Below are 19,015 nucleotides of genomic sequence, written 5' to 3' on the forward strand. Positions count from 1 at the left end.
CCTGCGAAGCTCTGGCCATGGCCGCCGCCGGGGTCTGGACCTCGCTCCTGCTGATGGCCGGCATCACGGCAGCGGTGGGGCTGTGCAGGAGATGGACCCGCCGCCGGCTGCGCTCCCGCCAGCGCCTCGGCGCTTTCCTTTTGGAGATGTTTAGCACCTTCCAGGTTTGCGCCTGCACCAACGAGCTCTGCCTGCTGGGCAACGCGGAGCCGAAGCCGCACGCCGCCCTCACGCTCACCTACGGCTTCACCGTCCTGCACGGCTTGACCCTGACCGGCAGCATGTGCAATCCCTGCGGCACCTTGCAGGCAGCCTGGGGCGGTGGGATGCCGGTCAAGATGAGTGGACTGAAGATCGCCGCTCAGTTCGTGGCTGCGGTGCTTGCCAGGGTGTTTATGGACTTTATCTGGAGCCTGGAGATGGCAGAGCCGCATTCTGGAGCGCTCTCTCAGGGCTGCAGCAACCCCATGCAGACTACAGAGATGCAGGCGTTCTGCATAGAGCTGCTCTTTTCTGTCGTTTTCCAGCTGAGCGTCCTGCGAGTGGAAAGTGTTAATCCCAAGTACAAAGTCCATTTGATTGCTCTGCTCATCACCATGCTTGTGTATGCAGGTTAGTCTTTTTATTTTTTTCCCACTGTTCCCGCAATCAAGTTGTAACGGAAGAGGGTTTTTTATTTTCTTAAAAGTGTTAAGATGCAAAATTACTTTTCTTAGAGTACAAAGAATGTATCAAGGATGGAGATCCTTGTCAGAGAGGGACTTTTCACAAGGGTGTGTAGTGATAGGACAAGGGGGAATGGCTGTAAACTAAAAGAGGGCAGATTTAGATTAGATATTCGGAAGAAATTCTTCACCACGAGGGTGGTGAAACACTGGCACAGGTTGCCCAGAGAAGCTGTGGCTGCCCCCTCCCTGGCAGTGTTCAAGGCCAGGTTGGATGGAGCTCTGAGCACCCTGGGCTGGTGGAAGATGTCCCTGCTCATGGCAGGGGGGTTGGAACCAGATGATCTTTAAGGACCCTTCCAACCCAACCCATTCTAGGATTCTATGAAAGTCTTTCGTCCTACATATTCGGAGTCCATTTGGAGTTTATGTAAAGTTTGCCTGGTTAGATTCCAGGCAGGTTTGGGGTTAAGAACGAAACGAGTTATGAATTTAAAATTATGTCAGGCTTAAAAGTAAATATGGTTAAGAGTTGCAGAGAACGCTGTTAAAATACCTCAGTCAAGGATTGTTTCGTAATCTGAGCTGATACAGCGTGAGAGATTTCATATGATGTGCTCTGATTTCCAAGCGACGTTGCGAGAGAGCACCACTGCATCAGGACAGAAATGCTGATTGTGCAACGGCAGGGTGCAGACCGGTAATGTGGAAGTTCGGCATTTAAATAATGCATAATTCATATCACTGCAGTTTATTTAACTATGTTAAATCCTTTAATCAGAAACAGGAATGGTTGGCTGTAGACCGCGTGTAGGAATGGTAAAATAATACCCCATGAAACCAAATGTAAAGAAAGAAAAAAGTTAGGTGCCTGTTGTATCATGGCATTTACAAGAGTCTTCCATCTCTGTAATGCCCTGTGTGGCCACGTCCTTGCCTCTGTCTGGCTGTCCCCTCCTGCTTCCCAGAGCTGGGACGCTGTCACCTGCGCAGCCTCTCTGGAGCAGTGGGGATGGAAGAGGTGAGGGGAGCCAGTCTGAGCTCCTTCTGCTGACTGCTGATGCTGCCCACTGTCCCCAGCGAAGTGCCAGAGTTATGTCACTTGTCACTTGAGGACTGCCCTGCAGGGAGTGGGTTGTACTGGGAAGGAGATTCTGTGGTTTGGGGTACAGGGAGATGGTTACGGAGCTCCTTGCTTGTGCTACGGCTGCCACCACAGAGAAAGTCATCTAGGAAATGATCAAATCCGTTTGTGAGAGAGAGAGTTCACTTGTTTATCTGCAAACATCTGGGATGTCATTGACGTCTTAGCATAATACAGGTAAACCTTTTAGACATCTAACATAATAGCACGTAGTAGAATAAGGTACAGTCGAATTTTCAGCTGTGTTAATCAGAAACCCTTTACTCATTATGTTTAGCTAAAATTAGCTAGTACCTGAAAGATTAAAAGAAGTCCACAGAGAATTTTACGAATTAACTTAGCAATTTGAACTGCTTTCTAAAATTAATTTTTAAAGGCAGAGGGGAGGTGTCAATGCATTTTAGCACATTAAATATATTTCTGAATTGCTCAGTATAAGTGTAGCCAAAGACTATCCTACCTCTTCTACAAGCATAGAAAGCTGGATTCCTGATTCTTAACATTCCTTTCCTGCTTAGCAAATAGTCTTCTAAAAGAATACGGCTCACATTGCCTTTCTCTTTGCTACTTCATACAAAGATTTGATGCCCAGTGTTGTTGGCCAGACTGGCCTCGTATCTTCTTCTAGCAGGAGAAGGCTGTGTACCAAATCCCTTTCCTTGCCATAAACTTGTTACAACTATCCAATGCAGTCCATCTGCATGTATTTCTAGGAAACATCAGACTTAGAGCGCCCAGGCCTCTTTCACATGCACAGTTTGTGCCGTATTATGTGCAGAACACCCTGTGCTCCCTGGACATTTTTCTTTCCATCTCCTTTAATCTAGAATCAAATCTGCTGTAAAAATATGTATGCATTCCGAGGAGCATGTCCTGAACCTAGTTTTATCCCCTGCTCGGTGGAAAATCTCATTCTTTGTTGTTCACTCTGCTCCAAGCTTCCTAAGGTTTGCACTGCTTGCTGTGCGCTCAGTTTCAGAAGGAAAGGTGAGAAGTGCCATCCTCCCTCTGCAGTAGTCGTGAGCCTGGTGTTTGCTGTGCACTCCTAAGATGTGGCTTGAAGCCTCTTGAAGTAGAGGAGGGCGGAAAACCCAAGATTCCTATCACTGAGCTATTGTACAACAAGTGTGGGAGCAAGCTGCTGCCATTAATTTCTTTCTGTGACGAAATCACGGGCTTGCACTGTAACAGATCTCTTTTTCAGTGGAAGGTTAGGTAGGTGCATGTAGGACACATCAGATGTTCTCCAACCTTTCTTGCTGCCTTTTTCCCTCTGTCCCAATCTACACGCAAACGTTCCCCAGGATGTTCTCCGTTCTCCTGCCCCTTCCATTTTGAGGGCTGCTGATCAGGACCCCCTTCCCACAGCCTCCTGACTCCATGCCAAGTAGCTGGGACCGTAGTGAAGGGTCTGGTGGGCCACCACAACATGTGTCTGGCACGTATATATGACCGACCATGTATCCTGTGGGTCTGGTGGCATAGCCCCAGCCGTGTCCTTTCCACCTCCAATTTGAGAAACGGTGCTTCGTACAGGCAGTCAGAAGAGTGACTTCCAAACTGGGTGTTACGGCTAGCGGCCTCCAGCAGGCCAACTTCTCCTCTTCAGGCTTTGAAGACAGGCGGATGCTCAACTTAGCTGGGCTGGATCATTCTCAGGAAATCTTCTGCACCTCTTCGTTACCTGTTTATAAGGAACTTGAGTGCTTGTTTAAGAGGAATGGATCTTTCTTGCTCACCCAGCACCAAAGGGCTAGGCAACCAGTGCAAATTTAGGCAAAGCAATGCTAATTCAGGCAAACTGGTAACATTCTTCTTTTTCCTTACAAAAACAGCAAATAGAATATTGTATGAATAATCATTTTTCAAACCGTAATTTGATAGATACAGTGATCTAGCCAGGAACTCAGAAAAGTGCATTAAATTCACAACTTAAAATTCATGCTAATGATTTCTTTTTACACTCAATTTTAAAAACCAAATCAATTGTGCCTTCAGGATCCAGGTTTGTTACAGTTATGAATGAACCAGAAATGTTAGAAAATACACCTCGTACATAGTGTGTCATATTTCATACTGTGAATTATGTTCCACTATATGTTTGAAAGCTGTATCCTATAAGAGGTATAATTGTAGTCTAAAAAACTGTAAGAAGGAATATCTCCAGATCAAATTTGGTTTGGGTAGAATTTTGAAAGATAGCCATATTCGTGTGGCTTACACCCATCTAAAAGTATTGATACACAGACAAGGCTCAAAAACATTAAATTGTATTTACATGGTTGATAAAGTTTAAATAAATGCTAACAAGTCACTGTTGTGTGCACCCCATAAAAGGTATGTAGGTATGCCATGCAACTTACTGCAACAAATAACATCAGATTATACACTAAGTATTTTCAAAATTACAAGCTGTCCCTTTAGTTTTTCTTCTACTTTTTCATAGTTAAAAATATTTGGATTTTTTTTTAACATGTAGAATTACACAGACCATAGTTTTATAATGATGCATACTGTACAATAAGCTCCAATATTGCATTCGCTGTTTCTTCTACTGAACAGAAGGAAAAGAAAATGTTATATCTTTGCATATTAAGGGGATGATTCAGAAGCTAAGGATGCAGACCATATGCAAGTTGGTAAAGAATATTTTTTGATATTTCCTTTGGGAAAACGTTTTATTAGGGGAAGAAAAGAATACACTTTTGGAGGGCTTTTTCATTTACGGCAATATTACAATGAAGTCAGAATTGTATGATATTGGTTAGATGTTTCCGAGCCTAACGTATCAAGTTGAAAATAACATACGTATTTGTAGTTCTTGGTTTCTTCCTAATTGTGATTTTGCCTTTAGTAACTTCAAAAGTTAAAATGACTTTCTCGCGCGTTGTGTGGAGCACACATTACTTCTTCCCCTTTTTAAGTTTTTATGTGCACAACAGAAAGATGTCACACTTCTTTTGGCATAATGTCACTTACCTTTTCTGGTACACAGACTGAGATGTTTAAAAAATATTTTTAATTAAGATTATAGTGGTGGCCCTGGCCTATGGTTGATATTCCAGCAGTAAAGAATATTGAAGAAATACAGCAGTTAAAACTCTGTGTAATATTTAATGTTCAGAAACAGCAACTGCCTCCTGAGAGTTAAATTCTACTCCTGAATGTATGTTTGTGGATATGAAAGCAGAAGCAGTGAATTTGTAACTAGGTTAAAGAAAAGTAAATTACTGTAGATAGCCTTCCTGGCGACAGTGGAAGTTGTTAGTGTGTCAGTGTGCAGAGTCACAGACTGCACAGTAAATCTGAGTTGCTGTTGAGAACAAGTGTAAAACCAGAGTAAACTGAGTAGGTCAACAAAGATTAAAACGTTCCTGAACTCTAATAACGGTAAAAGAAATGATGAGTACATAGAAAGAGAAATACAGGAGAATGACAAAGAGCCTCCTAAAACTTTCGGTAAATGCTCATAACAAATGAGGATTAGAGCAGCATGGTATTTGTACAAAGGCAAAGTTCAAAGCTCATACTGGCTTATTTGGGACAAATAGAAAATAAGCTTTTAGAAACTAGACAGAGACATTTATATAATATTTTATGTGAGTAGATTAATAGATAAAACAGATACGGGGTGGTTAGTAACTAATAGTACAGAAATACAGATAATTTTGCTTATGAGTAATGTTTTTTTCTACAGGATTGCAATGAGAGGAACGACGTGTCAGAAATAAAAACACCACCAGGTTCATCTGCACTGTGATGACAGTTTAGTCTCCACAATGTAATGTGTTCGGATGTTGTTATTTAGAGAGTGTTCAGGCAACTTCATTTACATCTGAAGTCAGAGGCAAGGAAAGATGCTTGGCTTCTGTAAGCTTCCTTTTTCAAGAGAGTGGAGTAGCGTTTGCTTTTGTTTTCTTCAAGCAACATACAGAATGATTGTGAAGGCTTTTCCCACAGTTATCGCCATATGATGGCGATGAGGACAGGCTGAGGGAGTTGGGCTTGTTCAGCCTGGAGAAGAGAAGGCTGCGGGGAGACCTGATTGCAGCCTTTCAGTACTTAAAGGGAGCCTATAGGAAAGATGGGGACAATGTTTTTAGTAGAGACAGCAGTGACAGGACGAGGGGTAATGGTTTTAAACTAAAACAGGGTAGGTTTAGGCTGGATATAAGGAAGAAATTCTTTACAATGAGGGTTGTGAAACACTGGAACAGGTTGCCCAGAGAGGTAGTGGAGGCCCCATCCCTGGAAACATTCAAGACCAGGTTGGACAGGGCTCTGAGCAACCTGATCTAGTTAGCGGTGTCCCTGCTCGCTGCGGGGGGGTTGGACTAGATGACCTCTAGGGGTCCCTTCCAACCCAAAACTTTCTATGATTCTATGATAATGTTCTATAAATTGATAGGATAAAATTAGTGTTATAATAAGAAGATGTAGAGGTCAACTTAGCAAGAACAACACTTGACAGTTTTTTCCATTACCTGCATGTGTGTTAGATGCAACAGTGGGATGTAATGAAGGCTCAGTATTTACTTACTAATATTTGTGTAATGTCTGTCTCTTCTGAAAGCATGACACAGACTATTAGTAAAACAGAGTATAGTTTTATCAGTAGAAACATTTGACATTAGCCAAACCCAGCTCTTCAAAGAACATTTGCTAGAAAGAGATGAAGGAAGTTCTAGCCCATGCTTCAGGTATTTTAAAGCATGTTAGGAAACAGTTAAACTGTTGAACCCATTGGGTAAATAACTAAAGAAGAGTTTATCTGTTCAAATGGTTTCTGACGCTTCATTTTGTTGTAGGGTGTACATTTCTTGTAGTATTGTCTATGTGCATTTCAAGATTAATTTAAAATAAATATTAAGACAGATGGTTTGATTTCATATTGTTTACATTTTATTGCAGGTGGAAATCTCACAGGAGCAATATTTAACCCAGCATTGGCTTTTTCATTACACGCAGATTGTTTCTATGACAAATTTCTGAGTTACTCACTAGTATATTGGATAGCACCATCCTTAGGTAAGTGCTTAATACTTTATGTAACAAACTGTTATTTAGTACATGGTTCAAAAATCAGAAAATAATAGGTATTCTTTATGTGATAGTCTGTTTGTTTTCTGCTTTAAATGAAATCCAGAAAATAGTCAGTTGTAACTTATGTGTAGAAGTTATTCAGAAGCATGGTTCCGTTTTGCAAATGTAGGCTGTGTATTTCAGTCTTGTTTACTGCTCTGTGTAGAGCTCCTGCAACACCCTGTTTTGTGAACTAAGCATCTAATACTGAGTTTTAAACACCAGTTTTATTCACAAAATAATATCTACTGTTTCGATCAGATTTTTTTAAGAAACAACCATGTTAGGTTATATAACTGTTTAGATGTCACATTCAGAGTCTAAGTAGTTTTGGGATGCACTGAGCAAGAAAATATACCAACCAAAAACCACAACAGTACAGTTCTAAATGGAAAAAGGTTAGTGTTCAGGTTAGGGTTAACAAGTTATAAACCGACAGCTGTTAACTCTGGAGCGTGATCCTTTCGAAGCTGCCTGTTGTTGGGGACTTTATGCCTTAGTATTAAAATCCAGCCTGGTTGAGGGATGCTGCAAATTCTCACGCTGGCCAAGGCCCCGCTGGTAGATTCTGGCAGAATATTAAAAAGGAGTAGAGGCTACCTGAAAGTATATATTACCCTGATAAAGTTCAAAAAGAGAAACATACTGGTTGGCATGCAGTTTCTGTCTCGCTCTTTTGACAGGATACAAGAACATGGGGATGATTAATTAAAAAAAATACAAACCCACAGGTATTAGGACAAGTGCTTAAAATACGCTTTCTGAATGACTACTATTACAATATCGAATCTTTTTTATCTCCATAATGTCTGAACTTTGCAGTTCCCACTCTTATGTTTTTCCCCCAGTCGCTGTTGGAAACAATCTATTCTTAGTTTAAGAATAAGGAATATTAGTAACTGGATTTTTTCTAATTTAAATTATCACTTTAATTTGGAAGCTACTGATTTTAATTTCTAATTGTGTGCAGGTGAAAATGCTCCATGTAATACTTCATGCTGTTGATTGTTTACAACTAGTCCCTATAATTCTGATTAGAGGGTATATAAAGCAGCAGTCTGCTAATCCCAAGTTCTTTCATGACTGTTAATCCTATTAGAAGGTACAACAGTGCTGCAGGTACAACAGCATGTGAAACACACACAGGAAGCACCTCAACGGGCTCCAGTTAGAACAAATAACTTCATTTTCTTGTTTGAGTTCGTGTCTGTGCATGCTCTACTTGCATTGACTCTCAGTCAGCCTCCTGGTTTCAGCTGGGATAGAGTTCATTTTCCTACCCAGTAGCTGCTGTGTTTTGGATTTAGTACCAGAAGAATGTTGATAACTCTGATGTTTTCAGTTGTTGCTAAGAAATCAAGGACTTTTTCCAGTTTCCCGTATTCAGCTAATGAGCAGGTGTGCAGGAGCTGGAGGGAAGCATAGCTGGGCAGCTAGCCCAAGCTGGCCAAGGGAAATATTCCATACCATGGAAGTCATGCTCAGTTTATAAATGGGGGTTGGCCGGGGGGCAGGAATCCTCTTTTTTTCTGTGAGTTCCAACTTTTCCAGGAGTTGGGTCTTTTTTTGGGGGAGTTCTGTGAAATCCACAAGTTCTGTGATCATTGCTCAGGGACTGGCTGTGAATCGGTCATCAGGTGGTGAGAAAAATTGTGTTGTGTATAGCTTGTTTTGCATATTCATTATTATTAGTAGTAGTAGTAGCAGTAGTATTTCCTTTGTTGCCTTATTAAACTGCCTTTATCTCAACTCACAAGTTTCCCCTTTTATTCATTCTCCTGCCCATCCCGCTGGGGGGGAAAGGGAGGGGTGAGCAAGCGGCTGTCTGGTGCTCAGTTGACAGCTGCTGGGTTAATCCACAACAGTCAGTCAAATATGGAGACAGAATTTTTAGTCTAAAATTCACTTTAATACAATTTTTTAAAATTAGATACCCAGACAGGATGACTGAACAGTAGAGCAAGCTTGATAAAAGCCTATGCACTGTTCCAGTTAGTAGCTAATGAAATGTCTTAGGCAAAGCTGATGAAATATCACTGATATTTCTCAGAATTCAAGTTTAGTTTTCTGGTATATTAACTGATTTCAACCCAATAACCATTTCTAGATTTTCCAGGCTGTAAGTACTTGGGATTTAACATTTTGGCAAATGTTCTAAAGAAACAGGAGGGATTCTGAACCACCACGTCTTACTTATTTAGCAAGATGCATCCTGCAGAACTGCTTTGCAGAAAGCCTTCAGGTTATTCAGCTGAAGTAAGAAAATCAGCTGCTGTTACAACAAATGGAACCATGACTTGAGGAATTTAGAATGTAATTAGGGAGTAATGTTATATTTCTGTGAAAATTCATAAACAGCAGTTTATTGTTAGTTAACATATAGAAAACACATACAGAATATATTGAATGCTGTCTCTCAGTTTAAGAGGGAAAGAAATTCCAGATCAAGCAGTTGTAAAGGTGTGAATACTCAGGACACATTGCTTCTTGTGCAGTGTCACTACTGTAGCCAAACATTTTGTTACAGATCTCAGGTCTGTGGATCACCTGAAGGGCCGAGTAGTCTATTGGTGATGTAAATATCTCATTAGAAAACAAGGCAGCTCCATGGATACAGATAGACTTTCTCTTATAAACCAAGAGTTGTAAACAAATTTGAAAATAAGAAAATAACAGGAATAGAGTTTTTTCTTCCAAAATTGGACCAAATGATGAAGCATCTAGGAGAATGACCTGTTGTGATGATAATAAAATTTTTATGAGAAGAACCTCTAAGCAGAATTATAAAAGCAGATGATGAGGGAAGGGTTATTTTAAATTTAATTATAAAAATTACGTTCAGAATCAGTGTGTCAGCAGAAGTATTGTGCCAGACTTCCTAGCAACCGGCAGAGTCATAATGATATGCTAATTTGATGTCTCACTTTTCCCAGCATCAGCATCTTAGATGGTTAAATGACTTTGTTCTTACTTTGTAGAATTCTTTTAGGAGTCCATTAATCGTGGGGTTTTTTTGTGATTTGCTGTAATAGCTACCATACACAGAGCCATGGACTAGCATACCATGGAACTTCAAATTGCCTGTGCAGAGTGCAATATGATCTCATTTATGGGCACAGCAAATACCTTTGAGGACAAGGAGACCCAGACCATTCAGTATATAACGCATATCCTAATCTAGCCGTAAGCCAGTTCTTACTGTCAACTTTAAAACAATTTTCTTAGAAAAGACACTAAGAACAAGAGGAAGATGGATTATCACCTTCACTGGAGGAGGAGGAAGTGGAAGTTTTCCATTAGGATAAGCAAATCTTCTGGTCATTTATGGTCTTTCATGAATATAATCTTGGAACTGTAGTTAAGAACTCATTTTTCAAAATGGCCTCACTGACCTTTCGGTGCAGGTGATTCTGCAGTCGCATTAAACCAGCTGATTCCAGTAGTAAACATAGATGTCAGCAAGTGTTTAAGACTTAGCATAGGCAGGCCTAAATTCTGCACTGCGAACATAGAGGCGGTAAGTAGCAGTGGAACAAAGAGAGGTTCTGTTTTACTGCCAAGGGAATTCATGTTCATTGTCCAGGCATGATTGTACCATTAGTAATGCTGGGCACTGAGCTGACGCTTCCTTTTCACTACCAGGGAGGTGGCAGCTATGAATGGAAGAGCTGGTTGGCAAGATACTGGACGTGAGGGCAGTAGAATCGGATGCCCTTTCCTGGGCACGTGCCAGCTTAGCATTCTGTTAGGTTTCTAACGCTTTAAAAACAGAATCGGTGCCCAGTTCTTTAGATCAGTTTCACCAGAAAGACTAATACTGTTCCTTAGAAGAGAATGGTTTTTCATCATCAGGATAGAAAAGCAGTGCCACAAAAGTCATTTAGCAGTAGACGTAAATGGAGGAGGTAAGCAAGGGAGAAGGCTACAGGTCAAACTTTCGCCTTTCTGCTCATAGGAGAAGGTATTCAGAGGTTTCCACCAAGTTCAGTACACTTCAGCATGGAGCTTAGCAAACAACCGGGAATTTCAAGTCCACATGCAGTGAAGTGATCAGCATCTCAGGGACTTCATAGCAAAGGAGGGTTTCGACAGACAACTAGGAGAAGTCTCCCGCTTCCAGACCCTGGTCCTCCTAGGGGTTTTCAACTATGCAGACATCGTTTGACAGAGCAAAACCCTTATGCGGTGAGCAAATGCAATCCGAGAAGTTCCTACAAAACTGTCACTAATGAAGTCTAATTCCAGTACTAAAGGGCCAGTGAGTGGTAATCCTGTACTTGACCTGCTCACAACCAGGGAAGAACTGGGGGTGAATGTGGCCACTTGGGCTGCAGTCCTCACAACAGTTCAGGGTCCAGAGGAGGACTGGGAAGGTAAACAGCAGAGCTGTTCGGACTTTGGACTTCAGGAGAGCAAAATTCTGCTTATTTAGCGAGTTGCTATGTCAGTAGTAATTCCCTCGGAAACTGCCACAAATGGGACAAGCATCCCATGGAAAGGTGATTTTTCAAAAAAGCTTACGGAGAGCTCAGTAACACATTTTGATGGGCAGGAACAATCTGTCAGGTAGTTAGACTGGGAATTTTGACAGAAAGCCTTGCCCCGCTGGCTAGACAAGGACAAAGGAGACCATGTAAGAAGTAGAAATTGGGATAGGCAGCAAAGGGGGGGTATAAAAGCTTTGCACAGGCACTTGGGAACAAAATCAGGATGGTCAAAGCTCAGCTGGAACTAAGACTAGGGACATACAGAGTTAGAAACAGAATAATCACAAAAAAAGTGGAGAGAAAATGCAGGTCCATTGGCGGATGGGGGAGACAGCCTCATGATGGATGACATGGAAAAGGCTGAGGTACTCCAAGTCTTGCTTTTTTTCCCCTTCAGTCTTCCCGAGAAAAATTTGCTCCCAAACCTCTATATAAAACAGTAAGGTTTTGGAAAGGGGGCAGTAACTAGTGAGGGAGCAACAGAGTAGGAACAGCATCGAGAAGCTTAATGAATGCAAAGCCATTGGCTCTACTGCAGTTCACCTAAAAATGCAGGCGGAGTCAGCAGATGTTACCACTGTCCATCATTTATGAGAAGTTCACAGAATCACAGAATGGTAGGGGTTGGAAAGGACCTCTGTGGGTCATCTATCCAGCCCCCCTGCCGAAGCAGGGTCACCCAGAGCAGGCTGTGCAGGACCTTGTCCAGGAGGGTCTTGAATATCTCCAGAGGAGACTCCACAACCTCCCTGGGCAGCCTGGTCCAGGGCTCTGTCATCCTCAGAGGGAAGAAGTTCTTCTGCATGTTCAGACGGAACTTCCTCTGCTTCAGTTTGTGCCCATTGCCCCTTGTCCTGTCGCTGGGCACCACTGAAAAGAGCTTGGCCCCATCCTCCTGACACCCACCCTTCAGATATTTGTAAGCATTTATAAGGTCTCCTCTCAGCCTTCTCTTCTTCAGGCTCAACAAGCCCAGCTCCCTCAGCCTTTCCTTGTAGGAGAGATGCTCCAGTCCCCTCACCATCCTTGTAGCCCTCCGCTGGACTCTCTCCAGTAGCTCCTCATCTTTTTTGAACTGGGGAGCCCAGAACTGGACACAGCACTGCAGATGGGGCCTCACTAGGGCAGTGCAGAGGGGAAGGAGAACCTTCCTCGCCCTGCTGGCCACACTCCTCCTAATGCACCCCAGGATCCCATTGGCTTTCTTGGCAACCAGGGCACACTGCTGGCTCATGTTCAAACTGTTGTCCACCAGCACTCCCAGGTCCCTCTCCACAGAGCTGCTCTCCAGCAGGTTAGCCCCAGCGTGTACTGGTGCATGGGTTGTTCCTCCCCAGATGCAGGACCCTGCACTTGTCCTTGTTGAACCTCATCAGGTTCCTCTCTGCCCAACTTTCCAGCCTGTCCAGGTCACGCTGAATGGCAGCACAGCCTGCTGGTGTAGCCACCACTCCTCCCAGTTTTGTGTCGTCAGCAATTGCTGAGGGTACATTCTAACACTTTCTAACTTCACTAATTTTCTGCTGCAAAATAAACCCTAAACTAGATAGATCTTCGAAACAAAAACCAAACCTCACCATCCTATACCTGCTTGCAGCACCTAAAACCGATGTGGTTATCACAGCAGTTGCTGCTGGCAAACTCAGCCTTATCCTGTCGGCTGAGGAACGGAGGTTGAGCTGCTGGGTCAGTCATTTATACGTCCAGCTCCAAAGAGAAGAGAACTGATACAGCAAGAGGAGGGTGCACGTGTTGGATTCACTGCTCTGCCTCTGGCTTGGCTTGTACAGATCAGAATTAAAACATTAACTGTACGAAGAACAAGATTATTAACTCGTAAGGATCACTTGCGTGGTCTGTTGAAGCTTGCTTTGTGAAAAAGATTGTGTTTGGCAAGAAGTACTGACTGCCCTTTGGACGGAAAATTCCATGTTTCTGCAGTATTGTGTGTTAGACACTCCACTGCGTCCTTCTCAAACGGATTTAAGTAAAGGCCCTTTCTGTAATTTCTCTTTTCAGGGACAATACTCGTGGCTTTTATATGGGATGAAATCCTTCCTCGGATATCCTGAGACATCCAGTTCTGAAATCTAGCGGTACGACGTTAAAAAGTCACTTTGAAATCTGCAGACGTGAAGCTTTCAGCAAAACTGTTGCCACCGACTTCCGCGCCACCTTCCAGTTGTATTTTCAGATGTGATGTTCGGAACACTTGACTTACAACTTTGCATTCAAATACTTATTTTGTGATAGCATATCAGGATTTCGAGAATACCTGCCAACGTTAAGCCATCTGAATGTGAAGGACTGTTAAAACATTGAAACTCCGTCACTTTAGCCCTAAGTGCCATTTTGCTGACCTTTATTACAACAGCACGCAAAAACTGATTTTAGAGAAATACCCGGTCCTTCCAAGGTTTGATTTTGTTGGGAGTTCTTCCCATAGAAGGCACCAGCAAAAAAGGAGCTGAAGATCTCATTCCTGTAGTGACCTCGTTGTCTTCCTACTTGCAGTATACTCACCTCAGAGGAAGAAAGGTGACACTGCGCCCCAGAAGAGTCTCCACAGCTCTGTTCTAGAGGTGCCCCACACCAAAATTAAAAGGCTGTAGGACCAGCGTTGTTTTAATAATGCCCGAGCGCAGGTAAGTAACCCCTCGCTTCCTTTCGGGAAGGCTCTGCCCCATCCCATCCCATCCCACCACAGTCTGCTGAATGGTTTGTCTTGCTTGGAAAGAGCGGTAATAAAGTACCATAAAATTCTGTACAGACACACATAAAAGGGCATTTTTGTCAAAAAAAAACCCAACAAACTACTTTATCCGAGATCACTGCTGTCTCTTCACATAGTAAAACAGACGCAGTATATAGGGGTGAATCACGTGGAGCTTGATTTGTCCTTGATTTTATGTAACTTACCAGATATTTTTCTTGAAATAAATTAATTTGCAAAATCAGAGAATAAATAAAAGAGCTAAAACCACAGGAAAGCTGCCTATGCAAACCGGCACAAACATGCTCCTTGGCTGAGGAGACCACCACCAACAGGTACCAGCCTCTGAAGTTCCATTTCTAGCGTGAGGTTTCTTCTGGATGCATCTTAATGTTTCTGAATGCCAAAATACATTTTTTCAAATTCAGGACACCATTCAGTTTTTCCCTTTGAAGTTAGCAGGTTTGAAAGGAGAGATGGTTACCAGGTTCTACAGAGATCCCAGCAGCAGGCCACTCTGCTCATCACCCAAGCCACCTTGCAGACCGTATTCTAAGAGGAAGGGAGAGAATCAGACAGGGTTTTTTTCACAAAATTATGAACCAAGTCTTAAACAGCTGCTGTTGTCAGCTATCTTTTTTCAAGAGTTTGAGAAGTAAACATTTTCATGTAATTTCTTACTTCTTGCAATAAACTCTTTTCTCGTTTTAATTTTCCAAGGTACGCTTAAGATCATGTTGCAAAATGAAATGAACTGTTCGAACATGCTTTTCACACAAAAGCGTCTTAATCCCTGACCCTGTATTCAGTCACTAAAATAAAATTCGAAGAAGGAGCCTCTGAACGCACCGAGGAGAACTGGAACTGCGGGGTTATTGCTCAGCACCACTTTGATACTAGTGCGAGTGGGCCTGCTAAAGCAGGCTTTTCTCTGGGCAAGCTCTTCACGGCGAGGAGCACACAGGGCCACGCTGTGAGCCCGACAGCGCGCCAGCCTTTGGCTGCACCGGCGTTCATCCGCTTATTTGGAACTTGGCCACGGAGGGCTGCTGGAACAGAAACCTGATGCAGGAGACTTCTGAGAAACAGCTGCTTTTCTACCGTGTGGTGCTTCTAAAGCAGATGGTTGGGAGGCTTCTGCCTGGCGCTTTCTTGCTTTACCGCTTTTTATCACGTTTAACTATTCTTAGTCCTCCATACCTCACAGATTTTTTTTCCCCCCTCCCTGGGACTTGGCCTTTACTGGTTACTTCCCCCTCTCCTATGCCCTAGTGAGGCCCCATCTGCAGTGCTGCGTCCAGTGCTGCGCTCCCCAGTTCAAGAAAGATGAGGAGCTACTGGAGAGAGTCCAGAGTAGGGCTACGAGGATGATGAGGGGACTGGAGCATCTCTCCTACGAGGAGAGGCTGAGGGAGCTGGGCTTGTTCAGCCTGGAGAAGAGAAGGCTGAGAGGGGACCTTGGAAATGCCTATAAATATCTGAAGGGTGGGTGCCAGGAGGACGGGGCCAGACTCTTTTCAGTGGTGCCCAGTGACAGGACAAGGGGCAATGGGCACAAACTGAAGCACAGGAAGTTCCAGCTGAACATGAGGAAGAACTTCTTCCCTCTGAGGGTGACGGAGCCCTGGCCCAGGCTGCCCAGAGGGGCTGTGGAGTCTCCTTATTCAAGACCCGCCTGGACAAGGTCCTGTGCAGCCTGCTCTGGGTGACTCTGCTTTGGCAGGGGGGTTGGGCTGGGTGACCCACAGAGGTCCCCTCCAGCCCCGACCATGCTGGGATTCTGTGTATGCGGGCCCACTTTTTAGCCTCATTTCTTACAGAAATGAGCCTTAACGAACTGATTTGCATGTCTCCCTTGAGCCCACGAGGCTCACAGGATAAAGGTCTCAAAAATAAACCTCAAAGAGTGTAAAACCAGGTGGCCAGGGAAAAGAGAAAGCAGAGAGACCACCCTGCGGGAAGGCAGGGTTCGTTAGACTGGAGGCCCTACTTCCACGTTCCTTTTTATGGCCTGCGAAAGCAAAGTCCATAGAGCAAAGAGGTCAGATCTGAGTTCTGTACGGCTACGTTGTTTATTTTGGCGTAACATATGGTTTAAAAAAAAATGGTGCAAATACGGGTGATCAACAAACAATTGTTCCATTTATAGCCACTAGAAGTAGAATTAAAAAAGAAACAGACAAGCCTTACATTGACGAAATTAAGGCAAAAGGAGTAAAGCACAAAGTAGCAGAAAGAAATGAAAAATAAAACTAATTTAGGAACTGAAGAATCTAACCTTTTGGTAGTACAGACAAAAATGAGTATTTTACATTCGAAGTAGTGAATGCTTATGAAGTATCAGTGTTCCCAGAACATAGCTTAAATACTAAGTTTTGTTGAAAATAAAGCTTGTAAATCCACACAAGACACTTCCCAACGCTACCCGCAGGGCTCATCCAGCTTTGTTTCCGCCTGACCGAAATTAATTTTGCTCCTTGGATTTGACTGGAAGCACCATAAACATATTTGCTCCTGCAGCTCCGCATCAATACAACACAAATTCTCCCTCCTGGAGTGTCTGAGAGGAGCAGAGTCCAGCTGCCCGGTGGGCTGCCTGTGCCCACCTGCCAGGGGCCGTGACCAGCACTCTGCAGTTTTACAGGAAAAACAGTAAGACCCCGCTCCAACAACCACGATTCACACCAGAAAGAAAAAAAAGTAAATCAAAAGAGTCTGTTATAAAAATGTCGATTTAGAATTGCATGAGCTTTCTGTTCTAAACTGCGGTGTTTGGGAGAAGGTAAGTGTTCCTTTGCTGTCCCAAAACCTCACAGCATGAAGATCTGGGGATATATGGATTTGATGGGTGGATGGCTCGGTGGATAAGGACATGGTTGGCTGGTCACAGACAGAGGGTAGTGATCAATGGGTCGATGTCCAGATGGAGACCAGTGACGAGTGGTGTCCCTCAGGGGTTCAATATCTTCATCAATGACACAGACAGAGATCGAGTGCACCCTCTGCAAGTTTGCAGATGACACCACACTGAGCGGTGTGGTCACACACCAGAAGGACGGGATGCCATCCAGAGGGACCTGCACAAGGTGGAGAGGTGGGCCTGTGTGAACCTCATGAGGTTCAACAAGGCCAAGTGCAGGGTCCTACACCTGGGTCGGGGCAACCCCCGGTACCAACACAGGCTGGGGGATGAAGGGATGGAGAGCAGCCCTGCCGAGAAGGACTTGGGGGTGCTGGGGGGTGAAAAGCTGGCCATGACCTGGCAGTGTGTGCTGGCAGCCCCAAAGGCCAACCATGCCCTGGGCTGCATCCCCAGCAGCGTGGGCACAGGGCGAGGGAGGGGATTCTGCCCCTCTGTCCCGCTCTGCTGAGACCCCCCCCGGGAGTCCTGCGTCCAGCTCTGGAGCCCTCAGCACAGGACAGAGCTGGAGCTGTGGGAGCAGGGCCAGAGGAGGCCCCAGCAATGATGCGAGGGCTGGAACCCCTCTGCTGGGAGGAAAGGCTGGGAGAGCTGGGGCTGGTCAGCCTGGGGAAGAGAAGGACAAGGGGAGACCTTAGAGCAGCTGCCAGTGCCTGGAGGGGCTGCGAGAGAGCTGGAGCGGGACTTGTGACAAGGGCAGGGAGTGACAGGACAAGGGGTGATGGCTTTTAACTGAAAGAGGGGAGATTCAGACTGGATATAAGGCAGAACTTTTTACTATGGTGGTGAAACCCTGGCCCAGGTTGCCCAGAGATGTTGTCCATGCCCCATCCCTGGGAACATTCCAGGCCAGGTTGCACGGGGCTCTGAGCAACCTGATCCAGTTGAAGACATCCCCGCTCACTGCAGGGGGGTTGGGCTAGATGGCCTCTAAAGGTGCCTTCCCACCCAAAGCATTCTATGTTTCTATTGTATGATCCTATGATTCTATTCTCCACAACCCAGTGCAAAAATTAAAGCATCGTTCTATACCCTCCTTTGTTACTCTGTATCCACAACAAAACACGCATATATTTACATAAATATGTATACATATGGACAGAAAGGACTAGGAAGGGCATTATTGTAGAATGCCTTGTTGCATAACATGCTCCGTACTTCATTTATTCAGCAACGCCAGTCGTTCACAGCACTGTTAAATCATCGTTAATTTGGCTGGCATCGCTATGGAATACTCAGCCAGGAGGGGTTCTCGTTTTCACCTGCCTTGACACCAGACCACGTCCCAACGTGCTCAGCAGGGCAGGGCCGCTCAGCGCTGTTCCAAGAGTGTCCAAGGGGCAACGGGCACAAACTGAAGCAGAGGAAGTTCCAGCTGAACGTGAGGAAGAACTTCTTCCCTCTGAGGGTGACGGAGCCCTGGAACAGGCTGCCCAGGGGGGTTGTGGAGTCTCCTTCTCTGGAGATATTCAAGACCCGGCTGGACAAGGTCCTGTGCAGCTTGCTCTGGGTGACCCTGCTTCGGCAGGGGGATTGGACTGGGTGACCCACAGAGGTCCCTTCCAACCCCGACCATTCTGTGATTCCGAGTGCAGGACTGGCACAGAAAACTGTCCACATGCCAGCATCATTATATTGAAAAAAATTCAGAAGTCAACAGCAAATCAAATGAAAATGGAAAAGGTTCAGTATCAGACCTCTGTGTGAACACTGGGGGGGAAAAAACCCTTGAAATTTGCTGCTGTTGCCCCATGGGAAAAACACCACCGGGCAGCAAGAGGACACGGTAAAAGCTCCGGCAGGACTCGGCTCCTGGCACTCTGAAGTCGAGTTCCTACGTTTGGGGGCTGTCACAGACTAATTCTGAAACATTATTCACTCTGCGAAGGTGCTGCCCTTTCGCCCTCCCATCTTGGTAAATGATGAAAGTGGCTTCACTGGACTTTTTTTTGTTACAGAAGAGCGTGCGGCAGCTCAAGCGAGGTCAGCTCAGAGCTGCCGGCT

The 19,015-nt window shown here is 44.5% G+C and overlaps 1 protein-coding gene across 2 annotated transcripts; it reads left to right on the forward strand.

Moving 5' to 3' along the window:
- Positions 1-9: 9 nt before the first annotated feature.
- AQP11 (aquaporin 11) lies at positions 10-18,473 on the forward strand. 2 transcript variants are annotated; one of them, XR_012763422.1, is made up of 4 exons: positions 10-612; positions 6,721-6,837; positions 13,398-14,023; positions 14,812-18,473. XR_012763422.1 is itself a non-coding variant. In XM_075415998.1 (3 exons), exons 1-3 carry the CDS (start codon positions 18-20, stop codon positions 13,448-13,450), a joined length of 765 nt encoding a protein of 254 aa, XP_075272113.1. In that variant the 5' UTR covers positions 10-17; the 3' UTR covers positions 13,451-14,802. The 2 variants fall into 2 exon arrangements, 1 of the variants encoding a protein (XP_075272113.1); XM_075415998.1 differs by lacking the exon at positions 14,812-18,473 and having other exon boundaries at positions 13,398-14,802.
- Positions 18,474-19,015: the final 542 nt, after the last annotated feature.

Source organism: Opisthocomus hoazin, chromosome 1, assembly GCF_030867145.1.
Source record: "Opisthocomus hoazin isolate bOpiHoa1 chromosome 1, bOpiHoa1.hap1, whole genome shotgun sequence".
Taxonomy (NCBI): domain Eukaryota; kingdom Metazoa; phylum Chordata; class Aves; order Opisthocomiformes; family Opisthocomidae; genus Opisthocomus; species Opisthocomus hoazin.

Coding starts and splice junctions, on each gene's coding strand:
- AQP11 (XM_075415998.1), top strand. CDS start 18: ATGGCCGCCGCCGGGGTCTGGACCTCGCTCCTGCTGATGGCCGGCATC. Junction 613..6,720: donor CACCATGCTTGTGTATGCAG/GTTAGTCTTTTT, acceptor ATTTTATTGCAG/GTGGAAATCTCACAGGAGCA. Junction 6,838..13,397: donor TTGGATAGCACCATCCTTAG/GTAAGTGCTTAA, acceptor TTCTCTTTTCAG/GGACAATACTCGTGGCTTTT.